Genomic DNA, 20953 nt, shown 5'->3' on the forward strand with positions numbered 1-20953 from the left:
CAAGTGATTGGAAACAAGTCACCCACTGTGGGGAACTCTAGTCTGGTTACAAGCAACTGGTCACTACTGAAGGGCAGAAAGTTTGCATTGAAATCAAATCACTCCAGTAAGAAAATATTACCGCAAACAAATTTTGAACCAGCTACAGTAACAAAGCTATGAATAATTTAAATATAATATGCTCAGAAATGAAGTTCTTTGGCTAGAAAAAAGGCCTTGAGCTTCAGGCTTCTTTAATGATTTGTTGAACACTGCCTAAAGGTATATTCTTCTGTTGAGTGAATTTTCACAGTGATTGACAGTGATAATATCTAATTAGAACAGAACATTTCTTATTAAGATTTCAGTTAGTTAATGTTATCAGTTTCAAAAAAAAGTTTCATTAAGAGATGTATAATTGATTTGCTTTGTACTATCTCTTTAGGAAATGCTTCTTGAAAAGCTTTTTGGCGTGCATTGTATCAACTGAGAAATAATTCTCAGTTATTATTTATCTAACAGTTCACAGGTCTAACATTTGCTTGACATTTATGCATGCACCTCAAGGTTAATCCAGTATATCTGTGCTTTAAACAGTCCAACAAATATAGGAAGGCTGCCCCATTTGTAAGAGTGTTTTACCCCACATATGGAATCTATAAGAGTGCTAAAATGCAGGTTGTATTTTATAATTAACACCTTTTTGGTATTTGAGAATTCAGATGATAGCAACTAAACTATTAGTATTAGTAGTGGCAAATGATGCAAGAAAGCAAGCTTATACAGCAACAAAAATAATACTTCCCATATTGAACCAGCACAGTCAATACATTAATCAGAGTTGATGTGTCCTTAATGTTCATCAATGAAAAAACAGCAATAGAAAACGTTGAGATGGGGGTGAGACACTTTCTTACTATAACTTTTTGTTAGCATTCATATTCACGTCCAGTTGGTAGCTAATGGTTACTCTTCAAAAAGCAGTGAATGTGTTTTTTGAAGAGTAGACATGCAGTGCTTATTACTGCAAAAATTTTTATTTTCTGCACATCTGCTGCACTCCACATATCATTCCTCCAATCAGAGTAATGTGGCAAATGTGTTAAATGGCATTACCTACTGATAATCCAGAAATATGATTATGAAATGAAATGTACTTCAGGGGTTAAAAACTCCTATACTAAATTCAAGAAGTATTTTCCAAAACTTTTACAAAAATCCTATCGCCCTTTCAGAGGAAAGTGGGATAGCATTAGTAGAGGCACTCTTACACAGCATCAGCCAAAAAAAAAAAAAAAATCCACTCTACCCATTTCACTGATCCATTCATTCCAAATGTTTGTCTAGTTCTGCCTTGAATTTATTTAAGCTATCAACTTCCACAATACAGGCGGGCCTCGATTAACGCGATTAATTCATCCCGCGAGCGCATCGCGCAAAACGGAAACGCGTTAATCGAATATCATAACCAATAGGAAAAATTATAATTGGTACTTGACCTTCTGGAATGTCCATAAAGAATTTTAAATAACTTTTAAATAATACCTTTTAAATAACTTTTTAACTGCATGCCATGTAAAAGATAATAAAAATTATAGAATTAAATGTTTATTGTTCAAAATATATAATGGAGAAACTAACTATTTGCTACAGAAATATTTGAACACAGTCGTTTGAACAGTTTTGGCTTTCGTTTTTTCATCATACAATTTCCGATAGCCGATAACAAGCTTCTCTAGGCCCTGGCGAAATAACATGCTTCTTTCGATGTTAGGATCAACATCCATTACCTTTTGTTTAAGGTTCTCTGCGATACCAAAGATTTCGCCTAGTTCTTTTACCGTTATCTCTCCTTTGAGGTAACATTTTTATCTGGTTCACACTCTTTTTCTTCAGCTTCTTCGTGCGCACACTGTTGCTCTATTTGAAGGAGATCATTGACACTTAGCTGTTCTAAATGCGAATTCAGTGATTCTCGAACGTTAGCCGCATCCAAGCCTTTGAAACCAAGTTCATTACCAATATTAGTTATGTCTTCAATAACTTTTTGAACTGCATCTTTGAAGCAAGTAAAATCGTTTGCGCGGGGTAAAAGATGCTTCCAAACTGCTCTCATATTGCTGGCTGTCACTTCTTCCCATGCTGCATGAATGTTTTCAATGGCCAATCGTATGTTATATTTTTTCCAAAATTCTGGTACAGAAATTGCATTATCTCCTGTTATAGCTTCAAGTGCCTGTGCAAAGGTTCTGCGGAGATAGTAAGCCTTGAAAGTTGCAATCGTCCCCTGGTCCATGGGTTGCAATAACGAAGTCGTATTCGCCGGTAAAAAAATAACTTTCACATTTTCATTTAAGTCACCAAGTGCAGAAGGATGTCCAGGTGCATTATCTAAAAGCAACAGAGCTTTAAAAGTAAGATTATTTTTCTTGCAATAGGCTTCAACTGTTGGACAGAAATAAGATGTAAACCAGTCTTCAAATAGGGCTTTGGTCATCCATGCTTTTTTATTTGAACTAAAAATGACTGGAAGAGTGCGATGGCTGTATCCTTTTAAAGCCCTAGGATTTTGTGCACGGTACACAAGCATGGGTTTCAATTTAAAATCACCTTCAGTGTTACCTCCTAATAAAAGTGTTAGTCGATCTTTTGAGACTTTATACCCAGGTTGTGATGCTTCATTTGCAGCCAAATAAGTTTTAGTTGGCATCCGTTTCCAAAATACGCCCATTTCGTCTACATTAAATATTTGCCGATCGTCGTATTCAGCATCCTGAATTATTTTTTGCAATTCTGCAGGAAATTTGGCTGCAGCATCTTCATCAGCACTAGCAGCTTCCCCTGTTACTTTAACATTATGCAGTTGTGCTCGATTTTTGAAACGTCCAAACCACCCTGAACTAGCAACAAACATTTCAGTCTCCCCTTGATATTTTGTTTCTTTGAGCTTAGTAAAAAGGTTAATAGCTTTGCTCTGAATATTGTCCTTAGATAATGGAATTCTTTTTTTGATTGCAATCTTCTATCTTAATTGATAAAAGACTTTCCATTTCAATCATTAGCATTAGCATTAGCATTAGCATTAGCATTAGTAGAGGCATTTGATGCAAGAAAGCAAGCTTATGCAGCATCAGCCAAAAAAAAAAAAAAAAAAAAAAGTAACATAAATAAATAAAAATAACCACTTCCACTTCACCCCTCTGTTCGTTCGAAATACCTGTCCAGCTGAGCCTTAAACTTATTTAGGCTATCAACTTCCACGACAAGGGATGGAAGTCTGTTCCACCCACCAACCAGCCGCTGGCTAAAGGCAAATTTCCGCACATCTATCCTACATCTGTCTTTCCTCAATTTGAATTTATGCCCTCTCAGGTGATTTTTCTGAGCTAGAGGAAGAATCCCATCAGCATTGAGCATGCTCAAACCATTCAAGGCTTTGTACACCTCTATCAGATCACCCCGCTGGTGCCTAGTTTCCAGACACTGTAATTTGCAAAACTTAAGCCTTTCTTCGTAAGAGAACCCCTTTGTCCCATTCACCAATCTAGTTGCCCTTCTCTGTACTCGTTCCAGCAGCTCTACATCCTTCCTGAAATGAGGCCTCCAGGCCTGTATACAGTACTCTAAGTGTGGCCTGACCATTGCCTTATACAAGGGAATAATCACCTCCTTATCCCTGCTAGAAAAATTCCTATATATCATTGACAATACACCATGAGCTACTCTTGCAGCTCGTCTGCACTGCTCAGAGAACTTCATATCTGCCTGCACCACCACCCCCAGGTCCCTTTCATTCTCTACCACTGTCAGTGTAGTACCACAGAGTTGATACGCTGCTCTGGGGTTGCTGTTTCCCATATGTAGTACTTTACATTTGTCAATGTTAAACTTCATTTGCCACCTCGAAGCCCATCTGCTCAACCTTTCCAAATCCTGTTGCAGCAGCATAGTGTCAGTAGTGTCCTTGACAACCCTGCCAACCTTCGTATCGTCTGCAAACTTGGACATTAAGCCTGATATACCATCATCAATATCATTTATAAATACAGAAAACAATAAAGGCCCCAATACTGAACCCTGAGGGACTCCACTAATAACATTAGTCCACGATGAGCAGTGTCCATTGATTACCACTCTCTGTCTTCTCCCCCTCAACCACCCCTTTATCCATAGCAGCAACTTGCCTCCAATGCCACACTGCTCCAATTTGTGCAGCAGTCTTCCATGTGCAACAGTATCAAAAGCCTTTCTAAGATCCAAGTATATAATATCAAAGTTATTCCCTGCATCCAGTTCCTTTGTGACTGCATCATAGTATCCAATCAAGTTGGTCAGGCAAGACTTCCCCTTAACAAAACCATGCTGTGTCCGAGCCATAGCTGAAGTCTTGTCTAAATTATCCTGCAGTGCTTTTTTAACTAGTGACTCCATTAATTTTCCTGGAACAGAAGTTAAACTCACAGGTCTATAATTACTTGTGTCAGCCTTTGATCCTCCTTTGTGAATTGGGGTCACATTTGCACATCTCCGGTCTGTGGGTACCTCCCCTGAGTCCAAGGAAGCTCTCATAATTATGGCTAAGGGTTTGTTTACCTCCTTTGCTGCCTCCTTTAATATAACTGGATAGATCCCATCCACCCCAGGTGCCTTTCTTGTGTTTATCTTCAACAATTTCTCCTCCACTTTGCTCTCAGTTATTACAAGATTCTCTAGCTTACTGCTAGAATTGAATACACCTCTGGCATTCCCCTCGCTGAATAACTCCTCATGTGTGAATGTCGATGCAAAATATTCATTTAGTTTGTTAGCTACCCGAGCAGGGTCATCAACAGTTGACCCATCGATCTCAAGTGGACCAATCTGATTCATCCCCTTCCTTCTAGAGTTTACATAAGTAAAGAACTCTTTGCTGTTTTTCTTCGCATCCCTTGCCAAGGATCTCTCGTAATCTGCCTTCGCCTGCCTAACCTCCTTTGTAACTTGGTTACAGATCAACTTGTATCTATCATAGGCGTCCGTGTCACGTGTTAATTTGTATGTATCCCATGCATTTTTCTTCTCTGCCATATGCCTCATTAGTTCATCTGACAACCATTTAGGCCTAAACCTTGAACAATATTTCTTAGTTGGTATGTAAAGCCTAGTAGCTTCCACAATAAGTTCTTTGAATGCTTCCCATTTTGAATTTGCTGTTGGCAATATCATCAGTTGATCCCACTGTATAGAATTTAAATACTGTCTCAGTCCATTGTAGTCGCCTTTACGAAAGCAATACCCCTTCCCTTTACCCCTAATGGTAGTTACCTCTTTGAGTAACTCCCACTTCAGCACACTGTGATCACTGCCACCAAGTGGTTCATTTATCTGCAGATTCTTAATGCATGAAGAATCACTACTGATAATCAAATCAAGAGTATTACTCCCTCTAGTTGCCTCCCGAACATGCTGATGTAGAAAACAATCATCCAATAAATCCACAAAAGCCTTGCTACTGTGTGAGTGACCAGCCCCCAAATTCCAGTCAATATCTGGGAAATTAAAATCCCCCATTATAAGACTCTCTGATTTACTGGCCCACTCTATTTCTCCGAACAGTTTCTTATTATACTCATCAGAGTCATTAGGCCTATAGCACACTCCTACTCTCAATTTTGATCTCCCAATGCTTATGTCACACCAAACTGACTCGACACTGCACTGTCCAGCGATGTCGACTGGCTTCACTTCCTTGGATTTTATGTGTTTTTTAACTAATAGCATAACCCCTCCTCCCTTCCTATCCTGTCTATCCTTTCTGTGGACATTGTACTCCCCAAATTCCAGTTCTGCATTTCTTATATCTGTGTGACACCACGTCTCTGAAATCCCCACAATATCTGCCTTTGATGTTTTGAGCAATACCTCAAATTCATCAAATTTATTTACTAAACTCCTAGCATTGGTGTACACACAAGTATACATGCACCTGTTCTTTTTCTTAGCTACCCTAACACAAACCATCCCCGGGGGCTCACATCTGGTGAGTATGGGCTTGGCACACCCAGGGTCCTGAGCTGGATATCATCATTCTTCTCTTTCTTGGTGATTCCCTTCTACTTTTGACTCTCTCTCTCTCTCTCTCTCTCTCTCTCTCTCTCTCTCTCTCAGGGTTACTCGGGAAATTTTTTTTTTTTTTTCCTGGTGCAGCATAAGCCCCAGGCTTCCTTGCATCATGTGGATATTAATAATAATAATAATAATAATAATAACCCATGTGTTTACTTGTACCCCAATGATTCCCAGCAGTCTCTGAAATATCCTGCATCTTATTTTCCAGGCTGCGGCTCATTCCAATAGAAGCAGTGCAAGAATCACTTTCACCTCTGCCAGTGGCTACTGTTAATCTATTAGTCCTTGTATCCCCCCAATCTAGCAGTTTTCCGACCCACCTAACATTGCCTCGATAGCATCAGCAAACATTCTTGCACCCTTTCTATTTAAGTGTATCCCATCCCTGTAGAAGCAGTCTCTCCTGTTAACAAGTACAGACCAGGCTGAAAAAAATTCTACCCCTTGAGCCCTGCACAATCTTTCCAGGGCCGAATTGATTGACAGGGCTCTCATCATATACTCCCTCCTATCGTGTCTGGGCAGAATTGCAGACACATTATTAGAGTTCTGTTTCTGGTATTTTGTAAGACAAAAGAAGATGATGAAACTTTACCTTTCTCTTTATATTCGTTCTTACGGCTCAAGATAGTTCGTACGGTAGACTCACTGTATCCTAGATCTCTTACGATTTTCGCATGGTTTGCACCACGTTCATGTTTTTTAATAACTTCAAGTTTATCAGCTAAAGTAATAACTTTTCGTTTTTTTTTATTACAATCACGTTGTTTTTCACTCTTTCTTTTATCCATAATTAACAGGGGTAGAAAATTAGAATTTTTAAATACGTCTGCACGTGAATTTATTAGGTGGAGACAAACAAGTAACACGTCTACTTAGTTGATGGAACACACTGAGGCGGGAAGCGGACAAACGCTTGTTTATTGGCAGTCAGACATTTAGTGCGCGATTCGAATCTTTTTCAACTATCAGAAATAAAAGATCGCGTTAACTGGAAATTTGAATCGCGTAAAGTAAAAAGTGGTATCATTTTTTCCGATCGCGGTAACTGAAAACCATGTTAATCGAACTCGCGTTAAGCGAGGCCTGCCTGTATATTGATTACTGGATACAGGTTTGGAGGCAGCATTTTAGGAAGTATGTAGAGCTGCTGGAATGAGTACAGAGAAGGGCAATGAGATTGGTGAGGGGAACAAAGGGGTGCACTTGCCAAGAAAGGCTTGAATTCTGTAAATTGCAGTGTCTGGAGACTAGGCACCTGTGTGGTGATATGACTGAGTTGTTTAAGAAGGCGCTGAATGGATTGAGCAAGCTCATTGCTGATGGGATTCTTCCTCTTGCTCAGACTACACATGAGGGGGCAAAAATTCAAATTAAGGAAGGACGGTTGCAGAACAGATGTGCTTGCCTTTAGCCAGAAGAACAAACTTTCATTTGTTGTTATGGGAGTTGATAGCTTAAAATAAATTCAGAACTAGACAAACTATTGGAGGGAACGAATAAGTGAAATGGGAGTGTTGGTTTTTTTTCTTTTTTTTCTTGGCTGATGCTGTATAAGCTTGCTTTCTTGCATCATTTGTCGCTACTAATGCTAATGTTAATGACAAAAAGAGATGGAAGTTTGTTCCAGCAATTAACTAGAACAAACTTCCATCTGTTGTTGTTGAAGTTGATAGCTTAAATAAATTGAAGGCAGAACTAGACAAACATTTGGAACAAATGGATCAGTGAAATGAGGGGGATTTTTTTTTTGGCTGATGCTGTATAAGCTTGCTTTCTTGCATCACGTGCCTCTACTAATGCTAATGCTATCCTACATTCAAAGGGAGATAGGATTTTTGTAAAAGTTTTGGAAAATACTTCTTGAGTTTAGTATAGGAGTTCTTAACCCCTGATGTACTATGATTATGAAATACCTGAGGTATTTCATAATCATAGGATTTATGTAGAGATTACTAAGTACATTCTAAATAAGTCCAGAAATTTTGATCGGATCAAATCTATCATTCCAAATTTATGGCAAATATTTCTGTGTGGTAGTGGGGACTGCAGATTTGGAATTGGATTTAAAATATAAGGACCAACTGAACATTCAAAACATATCTACATTATATGTGTGTGTGTGTGTGTGTGTGTGTGTGTGTGTGTGTGTGTGTGTGTGTGTGTGTGTGTGTGTGTGGAAAAAAAAAAACATTTGCTGAATTTCTATTTCTTTACTTTTGAGAAAAGTTGGTATGGCTTGACAAATCTTTCTAGAAGATGCAAATATAAAATTTCATGAACATCTGTTCATTTCAGAGTTGAATTATTACATATGTATGGGCAGACAGATGGATACGGTTAAGTTAATAGGTGCTTTATGCATTTGCAAATACACCTAAAAATTAAATTTTAGAACCAAAAATTTACGATAACCAAAATATCTCCCAGCTTTGTGGTACTCCTCTGTAAGGTTAAAAAAAAAATTGTATTGAACAATTATTTCAGAAAAGAAACTGGCTGTATATTCTAGAAAAACATGCAATATCCAGTTAAAAGGCATCTTTATTTTCTTAACATAGTATTAAAATTCTGTGTATAAAGTTTATAACAAGCTTTAAAACAACAGTTTATCAGAATTTAGAAAATTTAAAGGATACGATATTAGTTTAGTCTGATGTTTCAGAGATTACTTTATTTCCTTCTAAGATAATTTTTTCCCCTAAACAAAAGTCAATTCATTTACCCCATTATATAAAATTCATTTGAAAGGGATACCAGCCAATGCACTAACAAATTCATCCATTGTTACTGATATAAGTACTTTTAACTTATCCAATTTACAGCAAAATTAATATTAGTATTAATAGTGGCAAATGATGCTAGAAAGCAAACCTTATACAGCATCAGCCAAAAAAAAAAAAAATCCCATTTCACCTATCCATCCCATCCAATAGTGTGTCTAGTTCTTCCTTGAATTTATTCAAACTATCCACTTCCACAACAATGGATGGTTTGTTCCAGCAACCAATCACTCATTGGCTGCTGCACATCTATTCTGCAACCATCCATCCTTCCACAATTTGAATTTATGCACATGAGAGGGCCTAAATTCAAATTGAGAAGGGATGGTTGCAGAATAGATGTGCAGAAGTGTTCCTTCAACCAATGGGTGGTTTATTGCTGGAACAAGCTTCTATTTGTCGTTGTAGAAATGGACAGCTTGTAGTTTAATTAACAAGTAGCTCAATTGTTTAGCAATTTGCTTCAGAAGATAATCTAATTTTCAAAATGTCACCCTTTAACTAACATTGAAATATCAAAATTTTCCAAATTGTAATACATAAATTTTCTAAATATTCCGATTGTATACACAGAGTTAATTCTAAAAATAATATACAATTGCCAATATATAATACAATACTGACTTAACAGAAATTCAGTTTTGCAGAATACTTACTTACTTAGAACTATGAGTGCAAACTGCTCGAAGTGTGTAAGGACGACTGTGATGCACAACCAACATTTCTGACTTTGGAACTGATAGATATCCGCACAAGCCAGAACTAGTACCAACTAAGAATGATGGAACTGCAAGTGAACTGCACAAAAAAATTAAGTTAAAAGAATGGCTTATAATTTATTATATGAATATAAATATTGTTTTATGGATTATGCATTCCTTACATGTTTATATAAGTTTAAATAATCTGTGGCATAGAAGTTAAGCCAAAAGTCAAGTCAGGACATGCTTTTATTTCAAGTTCCCTGGAAATTTATAGAAACATGATAGCTTTTCCTTAATCATGCTTTTAATGAGTTATTGTCTTCATGGGGTTATTTTCATCAAGAAAAATTGAATACAGAGACAAGGAATTAAATATAACTGCACCACCACTATAAACAAATTGCATAAATACATTTCAACAGGGTACTAACTAAAATATTTGCCCTGTGGCAACACAAATATTTAGCCTATAGGAACTGCACATGTAAAATGATTATAAGGTCCAATTAGGTACAATCAAATATCTTCAATACCGCTACTATTTTTTCTATTTATTGTGTGATTATTAAATTTTCTAATGGTCTCTTTTATATTTCTTTTGGTAAAATTCCTTTCATTCTCATGGTAGCAGAATTACTTTTAATAAGAACACTTTTATATAGATATATGCATGTTCTACAATTTCAGTAGTTTTATTCTTACCTTTTCAATATGATTTAGTTGTTCCCCTGTTTAAGAAATATTTCAGCGATATATAAGATGAGGCAATAAAGTTCCCAGACTAGTGCTGTTGCTGTAATGTTTGACGAGTTTGAAAATAAGCAGAAGTGGAATGTTGTAGTTCGAAATACCACCTTCCAACAGAAGGTGGTAGAGAGATTGTTCAGTAGGCTGACAGGTTGCAAGTAACAACAGTTTCATTAGTAGCGTTAACATTTTGTGTCGTGATTTTGTAATGGAGCAATGAATGAATATCAAATATTGTTTCTGCTGCAGATTTTCCCAAACTGGAAAGATCAGCAACAGAAACATAAATTCATGTAATAATTTATAAATATTAAAAACTTTTATGGTGATGAAACATTAAGTTGTACCACTGTGTTTGAATGGTATGAGCAGCTCAAAGATAGATGTGACGATGTTTGTGATGACAAAGAAGTGGGTGTCTGTCAACCTCTCGAAATGAGGACAGAGATTTTAGCATTAGCATTAGTAGAGGCATATGAAGCAAGAAAGCAAGCTTATGCAGCATTAACTAAAAAAAAAAAACACGCTCCCATTTCACCCCTCCATTCATTCCAAGTACCTGTCCAGCTCAGCCTTAAATTTATTTAGGCTATCAACTTCCACAACAAAGGATGGAAGTCTGTTCCATCAACCAACCACCCGCTGGCTAAAAGCAAACTTCCGCACATCTATCCTACATCAGTCTTTCCTCAATTTGAATTTATGCCCTTTCAAATGATTATTCTGAGCAAGAGGAAGAATTCCATCAGCCCTGAGCATGCTCAAACCATTCAAGGCTTTAGCATTAGCATTAGTAGAGGCATATGATGCAAGAAAGCAAGCTTATTCAGCATCAGCCAAAAAAAAAAAAAAAAAAACCCCACTCCCATTTCACCCCTCCGTTCGTTCGAAATACCTATCCAGTTGAGCTTTAAATTTGTTTAGGCTATCAACTTCAACAACAAGTGATGGAAGTCGGTTCCACCAACCAACCACCCGCTGGCCAAAGGCAAATTTCCGCACATCTATCCGACATCCGTCCTTCCTCAATTTGAATTTATGCCCTCTGAGGTGATTATTCTGAGCAAGATGAAGAATCCCATTGGCATTGAGCATGCTCAAACCATTCAAAGCCTTATACACCTCTATCAGATCACCTCGCCGGTGCCTAGTCTCCAGACTCTGTAATTTGCAAAACTTAAGCCTTTCTTCGTAAGAGCAACACTTTGTTCCATTTACTAATCTTGTTGCCCTTCTCTGTACCCGTTCCAGCAGCTCTACATCCTTCTTGAAATGAGGCCTCCAGACCTGTATACAGTACTCAAGATGTGGCCTAACCATTGCCTTATACAAGGGAATAATCACCTCCTTATCCCTGCTAGAAAAATTCCTGTATATCATTGACAAGACACCATGAGCTACTCTTGCAGCTCGTCTGCACTGCTCAGAGAACTTCATATCTGCCTGCACAATTACCCCCAGGTCCTTTTCATTCTCCACCACTGTCAGTGTAGTACCGCAGAGTTGATACGTTGCTCTGGGGTTACTGTATCCAATATGTAGTACTTTACATTTCTCAATGTTAAACTTCATTTGCCACCTCTCAGCCCATCTGTTCAACCTTTCCAGATCCTGTTGCAGCAGCATAGCGTCAGTAGTGTCCTTAACGACCCTGCCAACCTTTGTATCATCTCCAAACTTGGACATTAAACTTGATATCCCATCATCAATATCATTCATAAACACCGAAAACAACAACGGACCCAACACTGAACCTTGAGGAACTCCACTAATAACATTAGTCCACGTTGAGCAGTGTCCATTGATTACCACTCTCTGTCTTCTGCCACTCAACCATCCCCTTATCCATAGCAGCAATTTGCCTCCAATGCCACACTGCTCCAATTTGTGCAGCAGTCTTCCATGTGCAACAGTATCAAAAGCTTTTCTAAGATCCAAATATATAATATCAAAGTTATTCCCTGCATCCAGTTCTTTTGTGACTACATTATAGTATCCAATCAAATTGGTCAGGCAAGACCTGCCCTTAACAAAACCATGCTGCGTCTGAGCTATAACGGAATTCTTGTCTAGATGATCCTGCAGTGCTTCTTTAACCAGTGCCTCCATTAATTTACCTGGAACAGAAGTTAAACTAACAGGTCTATAATTACTTGTGTCAGCCTTTGATCCTCCTTTGTGAATTGGGGTTACATTTGCACATCTCCAGTCTATGGGTACCTCCCCTGAGTCCAAAGAAGCTCTCATAATTATGGCTAGGGGTTTGCATACTTCCTTTGCTGCCTCCTTTAATATAACTGGATAGATCCCATCCACCCCAGGTGCCTTTTTTATGTTTATCCTCAACAATCTCTCCTCCACTTTCCTCTCAGTTATTACAAAATCATCCAGCTCACTGCCAATGTTTACTTTACCTACATCATTCTCCTTCCTGAATAACTCCTCATGCGTGAATGTAGATGCAAAATACTCGTTTACATTGTTAGCCACCTGAGCAGGATCCTCAACTGTTGAACCATCAATATCCAGTGGACCAATCTGATTCATCAGTTTCCTTCTCAAGTTCAAGTATGTAAAGAACTCTTTTCTGTTTTTCTTTGCATCCTTTGCCAATGATTTTTCGTAGTCTGCCTTTGCCTGCCTAATCTCCTTTGTGACTTGGTTACAGACCAACTTATATCTATCATAGGCTTCCATGTCACCCATTAATTTGTATGTATCCCATGCATTTTTCTTCTCTGCCACATGTCTCATTAGTTCATCTGACAACCATTTAGGCCTAAACCTTGAACAATATTTCTTAGTTGGTATGTAAAGCCTGGTAGCCTCCAAGATTAGTTCCTTGAATGCTTCCCATTTTGAGTTTGCTGTTGGTAACATCATCAGTTGGTCCCACTGCACAGAATTTAAATACTGTCTCAGACCATCACAGTCTCCTTTACGAAAACAAAAACCCTTCCCTTTACCTCTGATGGTAGTTACCTCCTTGAGTAAATCCCACTTCAACACACTGTGATCACTGCCACCTAGTGGTCCATTTATCTGCAGGTTCTTAATGCATGAAGAATCACTACTGATAATCAGATCAAGAGTATTGCTCCCTCTTGTTGCCTCACGAACATGCTGATGTAGAAAACAATCATCCAATAAATCCACAAAAGCCTTGCTAGTGTGCGAGTGACCAACCCACAAATTCCAGTCAATATCTGGGAAATTAAAATCCCCCATTATAAGACTCTCTGATTTACTGGCCCACTCTATTTCCCTGTACAATATCTTATTATACTCATCAGAGTCATTAGGCCTATAACACACTCCTACTCTCAATTTTGATTTCCCTATGCTTATGTCACACCAAACTGACTCGACACTGCCCTGTCCATCGATGTCGACTGGCTTCACTTCCTTGGACTTTATGTGTTTCTTAATTAATAGCATAACCCCTCCTCCCCTCCTGTCCTGTCTATCCTTTCTATACACATTGTATTCCCCAAATTCCAGTTCCGCATTACTTATATCTGTGTGACACCACGTCTCTGATATCCCAACAATATCTGCGTTTGATGTTTTGAGCAATACCTCAAATTCATCAAATTTATTTACCAAACTCCTAGCATTGGTGTACACGCAGGTATACATGCACGTGTTTCTATTCTTAGCTACCCTAACACAACCCATGTGTTTACTTGTACCGAAATGACTACCAGCAGTCTCTGAAATATCCTGCATCTTGTTTTTCACACCTCTTTATACACCTCTATCAGATCACCTCGCTGGTGCCTAGTCTCAAGACACTGTAATTTTCAAAACTTAAGCCTTTCTTCGTAAGAGCACCCCTTTGTTCCATTCAGTAATCTCACTGCCCTTCTCTGTACTTGTTCCAACAGCTCTACATCCTTCTTAAAATGAGGCCTCCAGACCTGTATACAGTACTCAAGGTGTGGCCTGACCATTGCCTTATATAAGGGGATAATCACTTCCATATCCCTGCTAGAAAAATTCCTGTATATCATTGACAAGACGCTATGAGCTACTCTTGCAGACCGTCTGCAAAGGTTTGAGAAATTGTAGCAAGAGGGCATGATTTGATCCTCAGAATAATGGCTGATGAGTTGGATATGAATAAGGAGATGATTTATCAAATTCTGCTTGAATATTCAGACAAAAAATAAGCAGCACAGCCTCAGCCTCATGGATGAGCAGAAGCAACAAAGAATGTCATCATGTGAAGAATTCATTTGTCAAGACAATCTTAATTTCTTTCACTGGAGATGAGGGCTGGGTGTTTCAGTACAACCGAAATACAAAGCATCAGAGCATGAAGTGGACTTCAAAATCATCACCTAGGCCAGTGGTTCCCAAACTGTGCACTGCTGCAAACTCACAACTGCACTGCAGGATATTTTAAATTTTTGGTGGAAACACAGCGATACTCAAAATCAATCGGACACCACACGAACTACTAGCTTGAGGTAGTTCTCAGTTTTAACATTACTTATTAATTTGCTTGGACCTAATTACTGAATGGATGGAACTCTTAGATATTTCATTTGGCTTAGGGTCACGTTGAAAATATTACAGAGACACTAAGGGTGCCATGAACTGAGAAAGTTTGGGAACCTCGGACCTAGGTACAAAAAGTTTATTTCCAGAAGTTCAAGACCAAGATGATGCTGATCATGTTTTTCAACAAACAGGGTGTAATTTACAAGGAATTTGTATCTGGAGGGGAGAAAGTCAATGCTGCAATCTTAGTATACAGGTGCTTCAAAGATAATTGAAGTGCATTAGCAAAGGCACATGATGCAAGAAAGCAAGCTTATATAGAAGTAGCCAAAATAAAAAAAAAACATTTTATTTCACCCATCCACTCACTCCAAATGTTTGTCTAGTTCTGCCTTGAATCTATTTAAGCTATCAACTTCTACAACAGATAGAAGTTTGTTCCAGCAATCAACAACCCACTGGCTAGCATTAGCATTAGTAGAGGCATATGATGCAAGAAAGCAAGCTTATTCAGCATCAGCCAAAAAAAAAAAAACACACACACACCACTCCCATTTCAACCCTCCGTTCATTCGAAATACCTGTCCAGTTGAGCTTTAAATTTGTTTAGGCTATCAACTTCAACAACAAGTGATGGACGTCGGTTCCACCAACCAACCATCCGCTGGCCAAAGGCAAATTTCCACACATCTATCCGACATCCGTCCTTCCTCAATTTGAATTTATGCCCTCTGAGGTGATTATTCTGAGCAAGATGAAGAATCCCATTGGCATTGAGCATGCTCAAACCATTCAAAGCCTTATACACCTCTATCAGATCACCTCGCCGGTGCCTAGTCTCCAGACTCTGTAACTTGAAATGAGGCCTCCAGACCTGTATACAGTACTCAAGATGTGGCCTAACCATTGCCTTATACAAGGGAATAATCACCTCCTTATCCCTGCTAGAAAAATTCCTGTATATCATTGACAAGACACCATGAGCTACTCTTGCAGCTCATCTGCACTGCTCAGAGAACTTCATATCTGAAGTTATTGTGCAGGCATAGCTGCCTGCACAATTACCCCCAGGTCCTTTTCATTCTCCACCACTGTCAGTGTAGTACCGCAGAGTTGATACATTGCTCGGGGGTTACTGTTTCCCATATGTAGTACTTTGCATTTGTCAATGTTAAACTTCATTTGCCACCTCTCAGCCCATCTGTTCAACCTTTCCAACCCATCTGTTCAACAGGTTCTGGGATTCCCCAGATCCTGTTGCAGCAGCATAGCGTCAGTAGTGTCCTTAACAACCCTGCCAACCTTTGTATCATCTGCAAACTTGGACATTAAACTTGATATCCCATCATCAATATCATTCATAAACACCGAAAACAACAACGGACCCAACACTGAACCCTGAGGAACTCCACTAATAACATTAGTCCACGTTGAGCAGTGTCCATTGATTACCACTCTCTGTCTTCTGCCACTCAACCATCCCCTTATCCATAGCAGCAATTTGCCTTAAATGCCACACTGCTCCAATTTGTGCAGCAGTCTTCCATGTGCAACAGTATCAAAAGCCTTTCTAAGATCCAAATATATAATACCAAAGTTATTCCCTGCATCCAGTTCTTTTGTGACTACATCATAGTATCCAATCAAATTGGTCAGACAAGACCTGCCCTTAACAAAACCATGCTGCGTCTGAGCTATAACTGAATTCTTGTCCAGATGATCCTGCAGTGCTTCTTTAACCAGTGCCTTCATTAATTTACCTGGAACAGAAGTTAAACTAACAGGTCTATAATTACTTGTGTCAGCCTTTGATCCTCCTTTGCGAATTGGGGTTACATTTGCACATCTCCAGTCTATGGGTACCTCCCCTGAGTCCAAAGAAGCTCTCATAATTATGGCTAGGGGTTTGCTTACTTCCTTTGCTGCCTCCTTTAATATAACTGGATAGATCCCATCCACCCCAGGTGCCTTTTTTATGTTTATCCTCAACAATCTCTCCTCCACTTTCCTCTCAGTTATTACAAAATCATCCAGCTCACTGCCAATGTTTACTTTACCTACATCATTCTCCTTCCTGAATAACTCCTCATGCGTGAATGTAGATGCAAAATACTCGTTTAGATTGTTAGCCACCTGACCAGGATCCTCAACTGTTGAACCATCAATATCCAGTGGACCAATCTGAGTTTAAATATGTAAAGAACTCTTTTCTGTTTTTCTTTGCATCCTTTGCCAAGGATTTTTCGTAGTCTGCCTTTGCCTGCCTAATCTCCTTTGTGACTTGGTTACAGACCAACTTATATCTATCATAGGCTTCCATGTCATCCATTAATTTGTATGTATCCCATGCATTTTTCTTCTCTGCCACATGTCTCATTAGTTCATCTGACAACCATTTAGGCCTAAACCTTGAACAATATTTCTTAGTTGGTATGTAGAGCCTGGTAGCCTCCAAGATTAGTTCCTTGAATGCTTCCCATTTTGAGTTTGCTGTTCGTAACATCATCAGTTGGTCCCACTGTATAGAATTTAAATACTGTCTCAGACCATCATAGTCGCCTTTACGAAAACAAAAACCCTTCCCTTTACCTCTGATGGTAGTTACCTCCTTGAGAAAATCCCACTTCAACACACTGTGATCACTGCCACCTAGTGGTTCATTTATCTGCAGATTCTTAATGCATGAAGAATCACGACTGATAATCAGATCAAGAGTATTGCTCCCTCTTGTTGCCTCACGAACATGCTGATGTAGAAAACAATCATCCAATAAATCCACAAAAGCCTTGCTAGTGTGCGAGTGACCAACCCACAAATTCCAGTCAATATCTGGGAAATTAAAATCCCTCATTATAAGACTCTCTGATTTACTGGCCCACACTATTTCCCTGTACAATATCTTATTATACTCATCAGAGTCATTAGGCCTATAGCACACTCCTACTCTCAATTTTGATTTCCCTATGCTTATGTCACACCAAACTGACTCGACACTGCCCTGTCCATCGATGTCGACTGGCTTCACTTCCTTGGACTTTATGTGTTTCTTAATTAATAGCATAACCCCTCCTCCCCTCCTGTCCTGTCTATCCTTTCTATACACATTGTATTCCCCAAATTCCAGTTCCGCATTACTTATATCTGTGTGACACCACGTCTCTGATATCCCAACAATATCTGCCTTTGATGTGTTTTGAGCAATACCTCAAATTCATCAAATTTATTTACCAAACTCCTAGCATTGGTGTACACGCAGGTATACATGCACCTGTTTCTATTCTTAGCGACCCTAACACAACCCATGTGTTTACTTGTACTGCAATGACTCCCAGCAGTCTCTGAAATATCCTGCATCTTGTTTTTCAGGCTTCTGCTCATTTCAATAGAAGCAGTGCAAGAATCACTTCCACCTCTGCCAATGGCTACTGTTAATCTATTAGTCCTTGTATCCCCCCCCAACTAGCAGTTTTCCGACCCACCTAACACTGCATCGACAGCATCAGCAAAAATTCTTGCACCCTTTCTATTTAAGTGTATCCCATCCCTGTAGAAGCAATCTCTCCTGTTAACAAGTACTGTCCAGGCTGAAAAAATTTCTACCCCTTGAGCCTTGCACAATCCCTCCAGGGCCGAATTGATCGACAAGGCTGTCATCATATACTCCCTCCTATCGTGTCTGGGCAGAATTGCAGACACTTTCAAATTCAACCCTAATTCACGGCTTTTTTTCAACAGTGACCTGTACTTGCTAAGTAATTCCGCCGGTCTCCTACTCTTAATATCATTTGTGCCAACGTGTACAACTATATCACCTTTTGTGCCCTTAAAAGATGATATCCGCTCTACAACGTCATCAACCTTTGCCCCTGGCAGACATACCCTGGTCCTATTCCACCTATCCTTTTTACAAAGCATGTTCCCCGTTTCCCTGACAATAGGGTCACCAACAACTACTAGTTCCTGTGGGACCAGCGCATTCTGCCTAGGGGGCTGCCTCTGTGTTGCCTGATGACCAAGTGCAAGCTCTGGCGTTGATGTGGGCAGCTGAGAGCTTGATGGGCCCCTCAATTTAGTTTCTTCGAGGGCATCCACCCTGTCCTTCAAGCTCTCATATAGGCCCACAAGAACGCCGAGTTGTTGCCTGATATCGATACACTCCTTGCATCGCGCACACAGAAAGACACCCCCCTGGGCAGTATCATGTCCCGTACCGGATTGCTCTGCAAACATCAAGCAAACAGTGCATTTTATAAGGCTGTGACTCAGAGGACAACTGCCCCCCTCAGTTCTGCTCTGAGCCACAGCACTTCCATTAGCTTGAGCCTTTTGCTTTGCTGCTCTGGTCAGAGTCATGATTCCGATTTAATTCAATAAAATTTCAAAACAAAAATTAAATCCTTAAGCTATATCCCAAAACAGTTATGTTATATTTTTTTTTTTCGGTATCTAGTGTTTTCTACGAGTTCCCTTTATACAACTTCCGTATCACGTGTACCACTATAGTTATGTATTAATTATTTGTTACGATTAAGTCGTTATATATATATAGAGTTAAAAATACAATTTAATTGACGATAAAGTTTATCAAGATTAATAGATTTACTGATTAATTGACAATATTATATTATGCCCTATACTACACTAAGCTTATGCTATCGTGTAAAAATGGCGGGAATTCTCGAACGGTACTTCTACGGACTCGTAAGTATTGATTAGCTTCCAAATCTCGCTATCTCAATTTAGAATAAACTAAGGATCCTGACTAGGTCTATAATCTACTTATAGAAGATAATTTGATATAACAATTGGTTAATAAATCGACTAAATTTGGTTAAAAAAAAAAAGACCTCTCGTTCAATTTGTAACACGTGTATTTGATACCGTTACCGATACTAAGTAATACCTACAAAATCTCTGTCTAAGTTAAACTTTAAACTAAGTATCGTAACTAGGAATATAAAGCTACTCTAGAAAATAAGTTAATATGACAATTTAAGCTAATAAATCAGAAAATAAATCAGGCTAACCTCGCACCCAGACTCCCCCAGGCTAAAGGAACACTTCCGCATATCTATCCTACAACTGTCTTTCCTCAATTTGAATCTCTATCAGTACACCTCTATCAGATCAGCGGGGTGATCTGATAGAGGTGTACAAAGCCTTGAATGGTTTGAGCATGCTCAATGCTGATGGGATTCTTCCTCTAGCTCAGAAAAATCACCTGAGAGGGCATAAATTCAAATTGAGGAAAGACAGATGTAGGATAGATGTGCGGAAATTTGCCTTTAGCCAGCGGGTGGTTGGTGGGTGGAACAGACTTCCATCCCTTGTCGTGGAAGTTGATAGCCTAAATAAGTTTAAGGCTCAGCTGGACAGGTATTTCGAACGAACAGAGGGGTGAAGTGGAAGTGGTTATTTTTATTTATTTATGTTACTTTTTTTTTTTTTTTTTTTTGGCTGATGCTGCATAAGCTTGCTTTCTTGCATCAAATGCCTCTACTAATGCTAATGCTAATGCTAATGCTAATCTACGCCCCTCTCAGATTCTTGATCTGAGCAAGAGAAAGAATCTCATCAGCATTGAGCATGCTCAAACCATTCAAGCCTTTATACACCTCAATCAGATCACCTCACAGGTGCCTAGTCTCCAGACATTGTAATTTGCAAAACTTAAGCCTTTCTTCGTAAGAGCAACCCTTTGTTCCATTCATTGTTGTTGCCCTTCTCTGTACCCCTTTCCAGCAGCTCTACATCCTTCTTAAAATAAAGCCTCTACACCTGTATACAGTATTCAAGGTGCGGCCTGACTATTGCTTTATACAAAGGGATAATCACATCCTTATCCATGCTAAAAATATTCCTGTATATCATTAACAAGAAACCATGAGCTATTTTGCAGACCATCTGCACTACTCAGAAAACTTCATATCTGCCTGCACAATTACCCCAGGTCCTTTTCATTCTCTACCACTGTCAGTGTATTACGACACGGTTCATACGTTACTTACCATATGCAGTACTTTAAATTTGTCAATGTTAAACATCAGTTGCCACATCTCAGCACATCTGCTCAACTTTTCGAGATCCTGTGCAGCAGCGTGCTGTCATTAGTGTCATTAACAACCC

At 39.0% G+C, this 20953-nt stretch overlaps 1 protein-coding gene across 1 annotated transcript in view; it reads right to left on the bottom strand.

The window, feature by feature from the left end:
• The window catches only part of LOC150085135 (cilia- and flagella-associated protein 251-like), a 198207-nt gene that overhangs the window by 170305 nt on the left and 6949 nt on the right, over positions 1 to 20953 (bottom strand). The window contains exon 2 of the mRNA XM_090373840.1: positions 9531 to 9657. Coding sequence (XP_090229966.1) covers positions 9531 to 9657 — 127 coding nt within the window. The remainder of the gene's footprint in view (positions 1 to 9530; positions 9658 to 20953) is intronic.

This window comes from Mastigoproctus giganteus, chromosome 5, assembly GCF_048544385.1.
Source record: "Mastigoproctus giganteus isolate SK-2022 chromosome 5, ASM4854438v1, whole genome shotgun sequence".
Taxonomy (NCBI): domain Eukaryota; kingdom Metazoa; phylum Arthropoda; class Arachnida; order Uropygi; family Thelyphonidae; genus Mastigoproctus; species Mastigoproctus giganteus.